Here is a 12,286-nt window from a genome sequence, read left to right on the forward strand (position 1 = left end):
TTTCTCCAACCCTACAGGCCGATGCAATAGCTACTATAAAGGCCATCTTCATAGACAAGTGAAACAAGGAGCAGGTTGCCATAAATTCAAATGGAGGTCCCATAAGGTGGTAGAGTACCAAATTGTGATCCCAAGTCACAGTAACCTGGGGATAAAGATTCCCTAGACCTTTAATAAATCTGAAAGACCTAGGGTGTGCAAAAATAGAAACTCCTCTGGCGGGGAATGAAAAGCTGATATTGCAGTGAGATGAACCTTTGAGATAAATGATAAACCCTATTTTTAAAATCCAGCAGATAATCCAAGATGGTTGACAGTGGAGACGATTCAGTGGAGATGCACAAGGGAGTGATGGTGATAACAGTGGTTGAAACCTCTTCCGTTTCTGAAGATAAGTAATTCGAGTTGACTCCCTTCTACTGTTCAGAAATAAAAATCAGTAGACTTCTACAGTACACTCAAAAAAGCTAACAGAATGTTAGAAACAATTGGGAAAGAGAGAGATAATGAGAGAGAAAATATCATAATGCCACTATAGAAATCCATGGCAGATACATTAGAATTGAAAAAGTACAGAGAAGGGCAACAAAAATGATTTGGGGTGTGGAACAGCTTCCATACAAGGAGAGATTAAAAAGACTGGGACTGTTCATCTTAGAAAAGAGACAACTCGGGATATCATAGAAGTCTACAAAATCATGAATGGTGTGGAGAAAATGAATAAGGAAGTGTTATTTAACCCCTTCACATAACCCAATGAAATTAATAGGCAGCAGGTTTAAAACAAACAAAAGGAAGTACTTCTTCACACAATGCACAGTCAACCTCTGGAATTCACTGCCAGGGGATGTTGTGAAGGCCAAAAGTATAACTGGATTCAAAAAGGTTAGGTAAGTTCCTGGAGAATAGGTCATCAGTGATTATTAGCCAAGATGGTCAGGGACGCAACCTCATGTTCTGGGTGTCCCTAAACCTCCACCTGCCAGAAGCTGAGACTGGATGACAGGAAATTGATCACTCAATAAATTGCCCTGTTCAGAGGGAAGCACCTGGCACTGGTCACTGTCAGAAGACGGGATACAGAGCTAGATGGACCATTGGTCTGATCCAGTATGGCCATTCTTATGTTCTTATAATTAGTAATACGTGTATTCCTGTTCAGCAGGTGAATTCTAATCCCATGAACCATCTAAGAGACATGCTTGTTTACAAGCATCCTCCACCAGGGAATTAGGTGGGGGTTGGAAAACAAAAATTCCCAGTCCTTCAGGAAACATTTTATTTTTTAACTGCCCCCTTACAAGTTGGCAGTATGGTGGAAGGAGTTTGCCACACATTTGCTGGATCCAGGAATGCTTCACTAATAGGTAGTGCGACCCAAGTGAGTGTTGCCAACTGCAGAATGTCCAGGAGCTTGTGATGCGAGTGTAACTTCCTTGAGAGGTATCTAGAGGATGTCCACCACCCTCTTCACAAGGTTCTGGAATCGACTAACAGTGTCAGTCATCGATGGTGGAGGCACGTCTGCCTCAACTGGAGACAAAGACGAAGAAAATAGGGGCCTGAGTGGTAGTCTTTTTGTTCGCCCTAGCCTCTTGTCATCAAAGGCCTCCTTGTGCTGGGGGTTTGGTGGAGGAGGCTGTGGGACTCTAGGTTTTCTGGTGTGGCGGAACCAGAGGTTTGGCAAATTGCTGCTGATACACTGCCCAAGGATCCCTGTATGGCCAGTGGGGAGGCCCATATGGGAGAAGGGTTGGTACCCAGGACTGATCCCACCACCCCAGACATGGGCAAGGGGCTTTGTCAAAGTATGGGTTCCAGTAATGGGGACTCCTGCATTGATAAGGAGAAGACTGAATGTCTCCTTCATCCTCTGCAACGTCCTCCAGTGGGCCCAGTAGAAAAGGGTAGAGAATCCTGAGGTATCAAGAAGCACTCATCATCCAGAGACTGGCATCTTGGTACTGAGAGTCCTTTGGAACCCATAAGCAGCAGGGACTCTGGTTCGTCTAACACTGACATTCGCTGAAGTAATGGAATTCCTGCGGTACTGAGCGGGTCAGTGCTGATGCAGCAGTTGGCTTGGGAGGTACTGTAGGTTTGTAGCACATAGGCACAGGGGGCTGAAGATGTGCACTTTGATTTTGTCAGTACCAACTGGGCCAAACGGGAAGGCACCGCTAGTAAGTTTGAAATAGACAGTGTTGATCTGGAGGCAGACGATACTGGGGCCTTGCTGGTGCCATGTTTCTCTGAAGTGATCTGGGATGTCCCTGCTCCACTGGTACCACAGGAGGAATCTTTCACCTCCATGGTACTGAGTCAAGACTTCCGACACTGTAGACCTAGCACAAGATCAGGACTTCTTGGGAGCTGGCTGTTTGGTGGGAGACCAAGCTCCTTCCTCTTCAGAGCCTTCCCTGAGTCCCCCCTCTTAGGCGAGCCATTAGCTGAAGTCAAAGGGGGCACTGGATCTGTCTGGAGACAGATGTACGGGGAAGATGTCTCCAGACCTGACTTGGAAGTGAGTCAAAGGGAGCACTCCACCAGTAACAGCTTCAGTTTGGTTCCCCTTCTTCTGAGCTTTAGATTTTAGAGCCAGGTGACAGTTATACCTTTGGGAGGTATGGGATTCTCCTAAGCAACAGATACATTTAGAGAGGCAGCGTTTGAAACCTGGTGAGCCAGGCACGCCCACAGCCAAGCCAAATAACTTCCTGAAACCTCTCACAGCTATCTAACTAATTCGGTACTCACAACTAACCCTAACTAGAAACACTACATTAACTAAACAACTTCAAAACAGGCTGAAACGTGCATGAGGTGATATGCTAGGGCTCTCTGTCAGGCCAAGGCAGCCAGAGTGGGGCCCCCGCACAGCCCTATATACCTTTGGCATGCAGCACGAAGTTGTATAGAGTGCATGTGTGGGCCAAACGGACACTGCTAACAGAAAACCTCTGATCCAGGACTAGGGAGGTGCATGTGCACCTCAAGTGTAGTACCCACACAGACAGTACTTGCAGAAGAACCAGATTTCCTTAGTCGACCAAGGGACCGCAAGTAAAAATATATTTCCTTGTTCAAATGGATGAAAATGGCAGGGGGTCTTGTCCCTGTAGCATTTGTGCAGGATGCAAACTGAATCCATTTCCAACTCCCCAAACCAAACCTGATGGGATTGTCCATCAACGTCACTCCAGTCGCTACCATTCCAGCTGTTGGCTCTAACTCTTTCACTTCCTGACTGCATTCCAGCAGGATGAGATAGTCCCTAAGGATATGTTGCATAAAGCTACACCTGTACCACTGCTCCTACATGGATGGGAGAATTTTCTCCCGAGATCAGCAGCACAAGAAGGGCCTTGTGTTGTGCTGGCCTCCTGGGGTCCCTTGTTAAAACTTGGCCATCCATCTCAACGGAAGGGTGGAATGACTTCTCTGCCTCAGAGCAGCACTCTCTCTGGTTATTGTTTATGTCACTGTAGAATCTAGTGCAATGGGAGCTCTAGACACTATAGAAAACACACAGGACAGGGAGTTTACACTCTAAATAGACACGACAGGCTAAGAGTGGGAGGGGAAACAAAGGCACGGAGAGGGAAGTGACTTGCCCAAGGTCACACCGCAAGGCCAGTGGCAAGGCTTGGAATAGAACCCAGCTCTGAGTCCCAAGCGTATACTCAAGCCACTGGCCCACACTGCCTACCAGAGATTATTATACAAGCCCCTTTTGAAGGGAACTGTGTCTCAGAATAGACGAATTGCCATAGATTACAGGTATTTTCAAACATTTTCTGAGAGAAGGTACCTCAGACCCTTTGGGTCTTCAGTCCATCTCCCTTCAGACTTTGCAAGCTGATCACGGTGCTACGCGCTGAGTTTCCAGGAATGGAGTATTTCTTTTGTTGAGAAAGTGCAACTCCATTTCCTGCCTTGGTAATGGTTATTAGAAGGTCTTTGTTTAAACGAGAAGCAATTTCCCACACACATGCCTGTAATCCCAGCATGGCAGGGGTTCAGCACAGGCAAGGGGAGCCCTTGGTTAAAATACTGGCTGCATGTGACTGAACATCCCTAAGGAACAAGACTTGGGGTCACTGGCAATTTCTGCTCAAGTGCTACTGATCAGGTCACACGGGGATGGCAAGGAAGTTCTAAGTGTCAATTTTAACATTATTTACAGCAAACAAAATGTTTCAATGTAAAAAAAAACCCACCAACCATGCAGGGAAGGGTTGTCAATACTTACTAATGATCACTAGCAAGAGGATGACAGCAACCAAAGCAACAAGGGCCTTCATCTGCAAGAAGAGTGCAAAGAGAGGGAGGAATTACCTTCCTGACATGAGACCGCATGTTTGGCTTGTTCTAAATTAAATGAGTCACCTCCCCGTTTAGATCCAGGACAAGGTATCTGTTCCCCTATCCCAGAATACTGTTGACGCCACTCCGTAGATCCGATGGAAGGGAGTGTATTTCAAACAAATCACTTTAGCTGACACCAATTCCTATACCAGGTCTCTGGTGTCTCTTGGTTTAGAAAGCAGAAAGACAGAGGGGAGTTTGAGGTAAGCTGCATACCTGATCTGGAAAAAAAAACACCCCAATATATCAACACAAGAGTGGGTACAGATGTGATCATATACAACATCTATCAGCACTAGAAAAATGTTCCCTGATACCTCAAATGCCGGGGCCAAATTTTTTCAAGCCTAGGTACCTAAAGTAAGACTCTCCCAAGTAACAGTGTCCTGATTTGCAAAGGGTTGAAAGTTCTGGCCTGGGTTAAATGCTCTCCCTCTGCTCTGTCATCCTGAACCATCTTCGGAGCAAAGCTTTCTGCAGAGGGAAAGTACAGAGCACTGCACCACTATCCATCTCAAAGAGCAGAGACGGTGACTGGGTAGGAGTTGTAGAGTGGCATTGATGGTCAACTGAATTACAGCCATGTGTGGGGGCACAATTGACATTAATGCTACACATAGATGGAAACTGGACTAGAAAATCCTCAACACAACACCGCCATGTGCTGATAGAATAGACATGACTGTTTTCAGCTGGAAGTGCAGCCAGCTCAGAAAGATAAACACTCATGGTCCAAGGCTGTATTATTAATTACACATTTTAAACTGTGTCCAAGCACTCTGCACTGCATTGGAATCTCTTCCACACTGCAGACGAACACTAAGCCGCTAGTTCACAGTTTATAGATTCTAAGGCCAGAAGGAGCCATTGTGATCGTCTGGTATAACAGATCATCCAGCATAACCAGAGGCCATAAGGCTTCCCTGAATTAATTCCTGTTTGAACCAGCATCCAATCTAGATTTTAAAATTTGCCAGTGATGGAGAATCCACCACTTTCCTTGGTAAGTTGTTCCAATGGTTAATTACTCTCACTATTGAAAATATGCACCTTATTTCCAGTCTGAATTTGCCTAGTTTTAACCTCCAGCCTTTGCCCTTTTTAGACCTTTGTCTGCTACACTGAAGATCCCTCTATTATCAAATGTTTGTTCCCTTAGAACAGCACACTCCAGGAACACCCAAAGTCTGAAGGGTCCCCAGGAGGCAAAGCAGCCCCAGACCCTGCAGTAAGCTAACTCCTACATTTGAAAAGAAAGGCATGTGTGCCGGCTTCAGGCTTATGGCGCTCTCCAGACCTGTTGTAAATCCCAATTGCAAGGAACAGAGTGTGAGAACTTGCCCAAGGCAAGGATAAAAATTCTGCACACAATATTTTAAAATTCTGCAAAATTCGGCATATTTCATTTGTCAATAAATAATATGGAGGCTCCAGCATGGGACATAGGTCACCGGCTGCACAGAGATGGGAGATCACCCTGCAGCCCCCTCCACTGAGGACATGGACTCAGCGGTGAGGCTGCACCCGACCCTGACACAGCACACAGGCCAGGCCTGCCCCAGGGGTCCATGCTGGGAGCGGGGGAAGAGAGGGAGAAGGATGCAGAATTTTAAAATAGTGTGTGCAGAATTGTGTTGATTTTTTTTGGTGCAGAATGCTCTCAGGAGTAGCGGGTAAAGCAACTCACTAGGGCTAGCAGCTACACCAGGCACATCAGGCGAGAGTAGGCAGGTTCAGCCAAGTGTGGAGGGACTTAGTGTGAGGGGGTCCAAGTGTGCAGTGAAGGGGGTTCTGTGTGGGGTAATCTGGGTGCAGACAGTTTGGGGGGGGGCGCGCTAGATGTCGGGGGGTTCCCAGCCAATGGGAGCTGCAGAGCTGGCACTTGGGGCAGAAGCAGTATGTAGAGACGTCTGGCTGCGCCTCTGCCTAGGCGGGAACTGCCAGCCCCACCAACACCCCACCCCAGTACCCGCAGGGGTCCTAGGCTGGCACCCACCAGGCTGCCCCCCTCCTCCCCACAGAGCACCCACGGCATCCCCCAGGCTGCCCCTCCCACCCCAAGAGTTAGTCAGGGGTTTATAGTACAAGGTGTGGACTGGTCACAGGGCCATGAATTTTTGTTTACTGCCCGTAACCTGTCCATGATTTTTACTAAAAATGCCCATGCCTAAAACATAGCCTTACTCATACGGTGTATTTGTTTATTCCTTGACTGAATCAGCATAGATCATAGAAGCAGATTTCCAGTGTGAATACTGTGAGTTAGAAGCTTGCTTTCCACAGATATTTTGCTAAGATCTCTTAAAATTCCTGTCTCAGTGAACACTCCAGCTAGCAAACTTGCATTCTAAAATATTCCTGGAAAATCAATTAAAAGGGGACATGAACAAAGGGAAAATGAATTCATTGGGAGCACATGAGCAAACGTCCAGGAGTGAATTTTTTGCAGATTCACCCTGCCTGTAGTGTTAGAGTACAGTGCAAGCTGAATGTTACAGATGCATTAAGAACAGAGGATCTACACTGATGTGCTAATTTTTTAATAGAGCTGTCAATTGTTGCAGTTAGCTAAAAAGATCAATCACGATTAATCACAGGATTATCGTCTGCAAATTGTAAACAAACTTGTTTGAGCGATTGGCTGAAGTAGGACTGAGCAGACTTGTAGGCTCTTAAGTTTGACATTGTTTTATTTTTGAATGCAGGTGGGTTTTTTGGTACATAATTCTACATTTGTAAGTTCAACTTTCATGATAAAGAGATTGCATTACAGTACTTGTATGAGGTGAATTGAAAAATACTATTTCCTTTGTTTTTTACAGAGCAAATATTTGTAGTAAAAAATAAATAAAAAGTGAGCACTGTACACTTTGTATTCTGTGTTGTAATTGAAATCAGTATATTTGAAAATGTAGAAAACATCCAAAAAATATTTAAATAAATGGTATTCTATTAACAGCGTGATTAATAGCATGACTAATCGCGAGTATTTTTTAATTGTGCGATTAATCGTGATTAATTTTTTAATCGCTTGACAGCCCTAATTTTTAATTGTTCAGTTAATGTCTTGTACAAAATTTCAGCTTGCCTCAATTTAAAATAATCTCAGCATTTTGATATCTTGATTAAGGATGTACAAAGAAAATCTAGAAAAGCAACTACAGAACAAAGTGGCATTGAGCTCAGATAGTTATTTTCTGGTAACAATGTCTAAGGGTTTGCTCCTTGCATTGCTGTTAAAATATAAAAAAATATATAATTTGAGATATACCTATCTCATAGAGCTGGAAGGGAGCCTGAAAGGTCATCAAGTCCAGCCCCCTGCCTTCACTAGCAGGACCAAGTACTGATTTTGCCCCAGATCCCTAAGTGGCCCCCTCAAGGATTGAACTCACAATCCTGGGATTAGCAAGGCCAATGCTCAAACCACTGAGCTATCCCTCCCCCCTACTGTTACTTAGCACCACCACTTTGCCCTTCCATAGCACCTTTCCTCTGATGATTTTAAAGCCCTTTGTAAAATACTCTTGTAGACCACATAATACCCCTGTGAATAAAGAGTTGCTGTTACTAACGGCTTGGATTTCTATCCTCCAGTTGTCTCTCTCCTAAAGACGTACCCACTTCTGTAACTCACTCACAGCTACTGTTGCCTTAACAGGCGTAAGTACAATCCATTAATCCAGGGACAGCGGAAGCACAGCCTTCAATACAGAGCTGAGGCCTGCAAAGATTATCTTCCCCAAACACACGATACTCCCATCTTCACCAAGCAAAGGCTGCTTGAAGTAGACAGAGCAATGCATGCTGGTACTCATGGTCTCTGCTGGCCTCAGCTCTGGATTCAAGATAAGAGTGGCTGCAATATGCCCCATTTTCATACAAGCTAGATAGAAATCTCAGATTCTGGCAACCTGCCCACGTTACTCTTAGTAGGACCAAGTTTTAAGAATGTACATTAAGAAATCCACTCCTTCCCCTCTCCATTTACTCACCTTGCACCCTCGCCACCACATCTGTCTTCGAAGCTGTTTGGATCGGTTGCTGAACGCTGTTGCATTGTCTGATAAACTTTCTGCATCACATGGAGAGAGAAAAGAATTAAAGGCATAGCAGCACGGGCACATCTAAAAGCACAAGCACACCAGAAAAAAGGCCTCCGGTTCTGTAAATTCACTTATTCTTAAACCATAAACTAGGCAACCAGGGAATATACACAATCGCCAAGTACTTCTGCAGAATTATATTGAAATTCAGCATGCTGTGTTTCATCAACATGCTGAATTTCACTAGCAACACAGTAGAACTTTGCCAAGACAAACTGACTATAAATGGTGAATGTATTTTACAAATTGTAAGTGAACAGACAAGAAAAAAAAATGGTCTTTGTCAGTTTGCCTAAGAGTAGTTTAATTGTGGCAACACCATAAGTATACTAGAAACTATAAAAATCATGAAAATCAGCATTACAAGACTTGATTGTAGTGTTCTGCAATTAAGCCTTTCTCCTGAAACACAAGGTGAAATTGCCAAGCATTTTCGGTAATGAGAATTTTCAGCTCTGCAGAATAGCAGAACAAGAATGACTGAGGTTCCACAGTAACTTGTAAGGGTCCCACATACATTATAACATATAAAGTCAAGTCTTTTATAAGTGGACCCTTCAGGTTAAAAACAAAATAGGCTGAAAGAGGGAGAATTAAATTTAAGTTGAAATATCCAATAGGACTTACAAAAAAAAAAGCAAAGTGCTGCTGCAAGTGACCAGCTCAGGCCAGCAACAGATGAGGGGTATAGAAATCTAGAAGGTATGTGAAGAGAACAGCCATGACACGATGGGGACTTACCCCTAGCTGTGAATGATACTAACTGAGGAGGTGCTGCAAACATCAGTGAGGTAAGAAAAATTATACAAAGGGACCTACAGAGGTTAAACATCTGGACAGCAAATAAAATGACGTTTAAGCTGGCAAAATGCAATGGCAATACATTGGGGGAATGCTAATCTGGAATGCAGCTATTCGGGGGAGGGAGGATCTCTTTCAAGACTCCTGCCTTCCCAGGGTAGGGGCAGAGAGCTGGTAAACAAGAATTTGCAGTTCCAATTTAAGGGCAACGAAAGTCAATGCAGAGGTATCAAGGGCAGATTTACAAAGGTATTTAGGCACCTAGCTGCATCTTTAGGCACCTAAGTATCTTAGTAAAACTGGTCCCAAGTCATGACCCAAGTTGATAACAGCGTTTTATATAGGGCTCTGGGGAGATTGCATATGGAGCATGGCACACAGGCTGAATACCAGCAGGCTGCTAAGTCTTTACTCCTGGGAGAATACTGCACCACTGTGCATGTGCAGAATTCATGTCCCCCGCAGATTTCTTTGTTCCCCAACAGAAAAATGACTCTCTCACGGGCAAGCAAAGGGAAGACACAAGAGCGGTCATGCGACCCTCCCCAGGTTTCGGTGCCCAGGACAGCCGGCAGAGAGGTAAATCACTGTGGAGTGGGGGCAGGACTGGGGAAGGCCTAGCTGGTGGCTCCTACCCTCTGTCAGGCTCAGCTGCCAGTCCTGGCTGGGGTGGGGGGAGGGGAGGGAGGACAGGACTTCCTCTTTCCCTGCACGGCATCCAGGGCTGGGTTGGACCCACCCCAATTTCTCCCCAGGCTGCAGGAAGCTCTGCAAACTCCCTCGCCTCCCCTCCTCCCCGCTTCCAGCACCCATCACTCCTCAGCTACAGGGGGAGGGATCACTGTATGGGGAACTGCTCCCCCAACCCCCTCTATCCAGACCCCCTCATACCCAGATCCTCCTGCCAAGCCTCAGCCCCCCCAGAACCCCACCTGCTGAGCCCCACTCCCCCTGAACCTGGATCACCCTGATGAGTCACCCGCACCCCCACTCCACCGAGCCCCAACCAGCTGCACCTGGATCCCCACCCCACTGAGCCCCACTCCCTCAGCATCTGGATCCCCCCCAACGGAACTCCCCACACCCAGACCCCCCTGCTGAGCACTCGCACTCTCTCTCTCTCACACACACACACACACACACACACCCCTGCTGAGCCCCAACCACCTTCACTTGGACTCCCTTGCAGAATCCCATTACCATTGTACCCAGAACCCCGCAACAAACCTCCAGATCCCCCATTGAGCTGCCCGCACCCAGACTGCCCCACACAGAACTCTCACCCTACACCTGGATCCCCCCACACTAAGCCCATCCACACTAGGATCCTGCCTTGCTGAGCCTGCCTGCCCACACCTGGCACAGATGGGCCGGGCCCTGGGGTATTTCTGGGGCAGGCCCAGTCCTTGTGCTGTTTCAGGGTTAGGTGCAGCCTCACTGCTGAGCCCAGGTCCCAGGGGGAGCTGCAGAGTGATCTTTCACCTCTGTCCAGCCAGTGGCCTGTGCTCCCCAGTGCTAGGCTGGAGCCTCCACATTTATTTGACAAATAAGATTTGCAGAATTTTAAAACATTGTGCACAGAATTTTTTATTTTTTGGTGCAGAATTCCCTCAGGAGTAACAAGTGGAGGGAACATGAAGAGCAACTACCGCACGTAAGGGGATGGAAGGAGCGATGGACGAGGAATATTTAGAGATCTATTCCTGGGCTGTAGAGAGACGAAGTCGGGGGAGGAAAATGATACACGGCAAGTTATAAGCACCCAGGGAAAGAAAATGTTTAAGGAGGCTCAAGGAAGTACAGGGATGAAAGTGGAAAAGGGGACACTTGGCTTCCTAAGAGACAGACAGTAAGATCAGCAGTCTCAGGCTGGAAACAGCCTCCCAATGGAAGTGGTGTATCCATGGAGACACTTCAAATAGAGGTTTATCCAGATTAGGATATTGTAGGAAACAATCATGCCCTGGGCCCATAAGAAAATGTGCTTTAGCAGGTCATCGTCTCACTCTGATTTCCAGAATCTGTTGTCATGAAATGGAATCAAACACCACTGCCCGGCAGAGAGGGATGAGGTATACAGCAAAATAACCACAATCACCAGGGGAAAGAAGAGGACTTTCAATCCCTTCACTAAGGTTATTCACAGTGGTGTTTTAAAGCTGCCTAGAGGAGCATGCTGTTCTCCAGGTCTCAACATGAGGGAGGGGAGGCAGGAAGAGAGTTCTAGAATATTATTACGTATTCCCACCTGATTTATCCTGTAAGTCATCCAGTCTCTCTCCCCTTTCAATCACCTTGGTGATGTTCTCCTGCATGACGTCAATGACTTCATCCACCTGGTTCTGGACACTAGAGGAAAATAAAGCTATTAGAAATCACACAGGCCTACCAGTAGCAGGTGTAATGGACTCTATATTCCAATACCGGTGCTTCAGTGAAAGCTGTTTGCATTGAAAGAATGAGCAGCAGTTCACCAATGATAGACAGACAGGCCCAATAGCGGAAAGGTCATTGTGACGTTTGAGAAAGTCTGTGGTGGGCAAGATTAACCCTGCGTGTGATGCTGTTCCAGGAGATAGGTGGGTTCTCTCCATAGCGCCATTTATTCTGCCACACTTTCTCATCCTCACCCCATGCTCAGGCCAACTGCCTGGAAAGTTGGAGCAATATGTTTATAGATGAGGAATAGTCTTGGTCCATGAACTCAAGGTGATTTTTCCTGGCTAAGGATATTAGCACTTTATTCTTAGAGGAAAAGGAAGGAGCTTTAATAGCATTTTGTTGCTCTTGCAATTCCTGCCATATTGTGCTGTTTGATTTTTTTAATCCAGCTTCAGATCTCTCAACGTCAAGAGTTTGAGCTAGAACCTAGCTCTGGTTTCCCTGCATTAGCCTCCAGGTCTCCGGGCTTGGCTACACTGGAGAGTTGCAGCGCTGGTGGAGGCTTTACAGCGCTGCAACTTAGTAACTGTCCACACCTGCAAGGCACATCCAGCGCTGCAACTCCCTGG

The 12,286-nt window shown here is 46.2% G+C and overlaps 1 protein-coding gene across 2 annotated transcripts in view; it reads right to left on the bottom strand.

Annotated features, from left to right (window-relative positions):
- Positions 1-12,286, bottom strand: part of VAMP4 (vesicle associated membrane protein 4) — a 37,316-nt gene that overhangs the window by 1,652 nt on the left and 23,378 nt on the right. For both annotated transcript variants that reach the window (XM_045028000.1, XM_045028001.1), the window contains exons 5-7: positions 11,524-11,624; positions 8,364-8,443; positions 4,253-4,304 (exon numbers count right to left, since the gene is read on the bottom strand). In XM_045028000.1, coding sequence (XP_044883935.1) covers positions 4,253-4,304; positions 8,364-8,443; positions 11,524-11,624 — 233 coding nt within the window. The remainder of the gene's footprint in view (positions 1-4,252; positions 4,305-8,363; positions 8,444-11,523; positions 11,625-12,286) is intronic.

The sequence above is a fragment of the Mauremys mutica genome, chromosome 8 (assembly GCF_020497125.1).
Source record: "Mauremys mutica isolate MM-2020 ecotype Southern chromosome 8, ASM2049712v1, whole genome shotgun sequence".
NCBI lineage: Eukaryota > Metazoa > Chordata > Testudines > Geoemydidae > Mauremys > Mauremys mutica.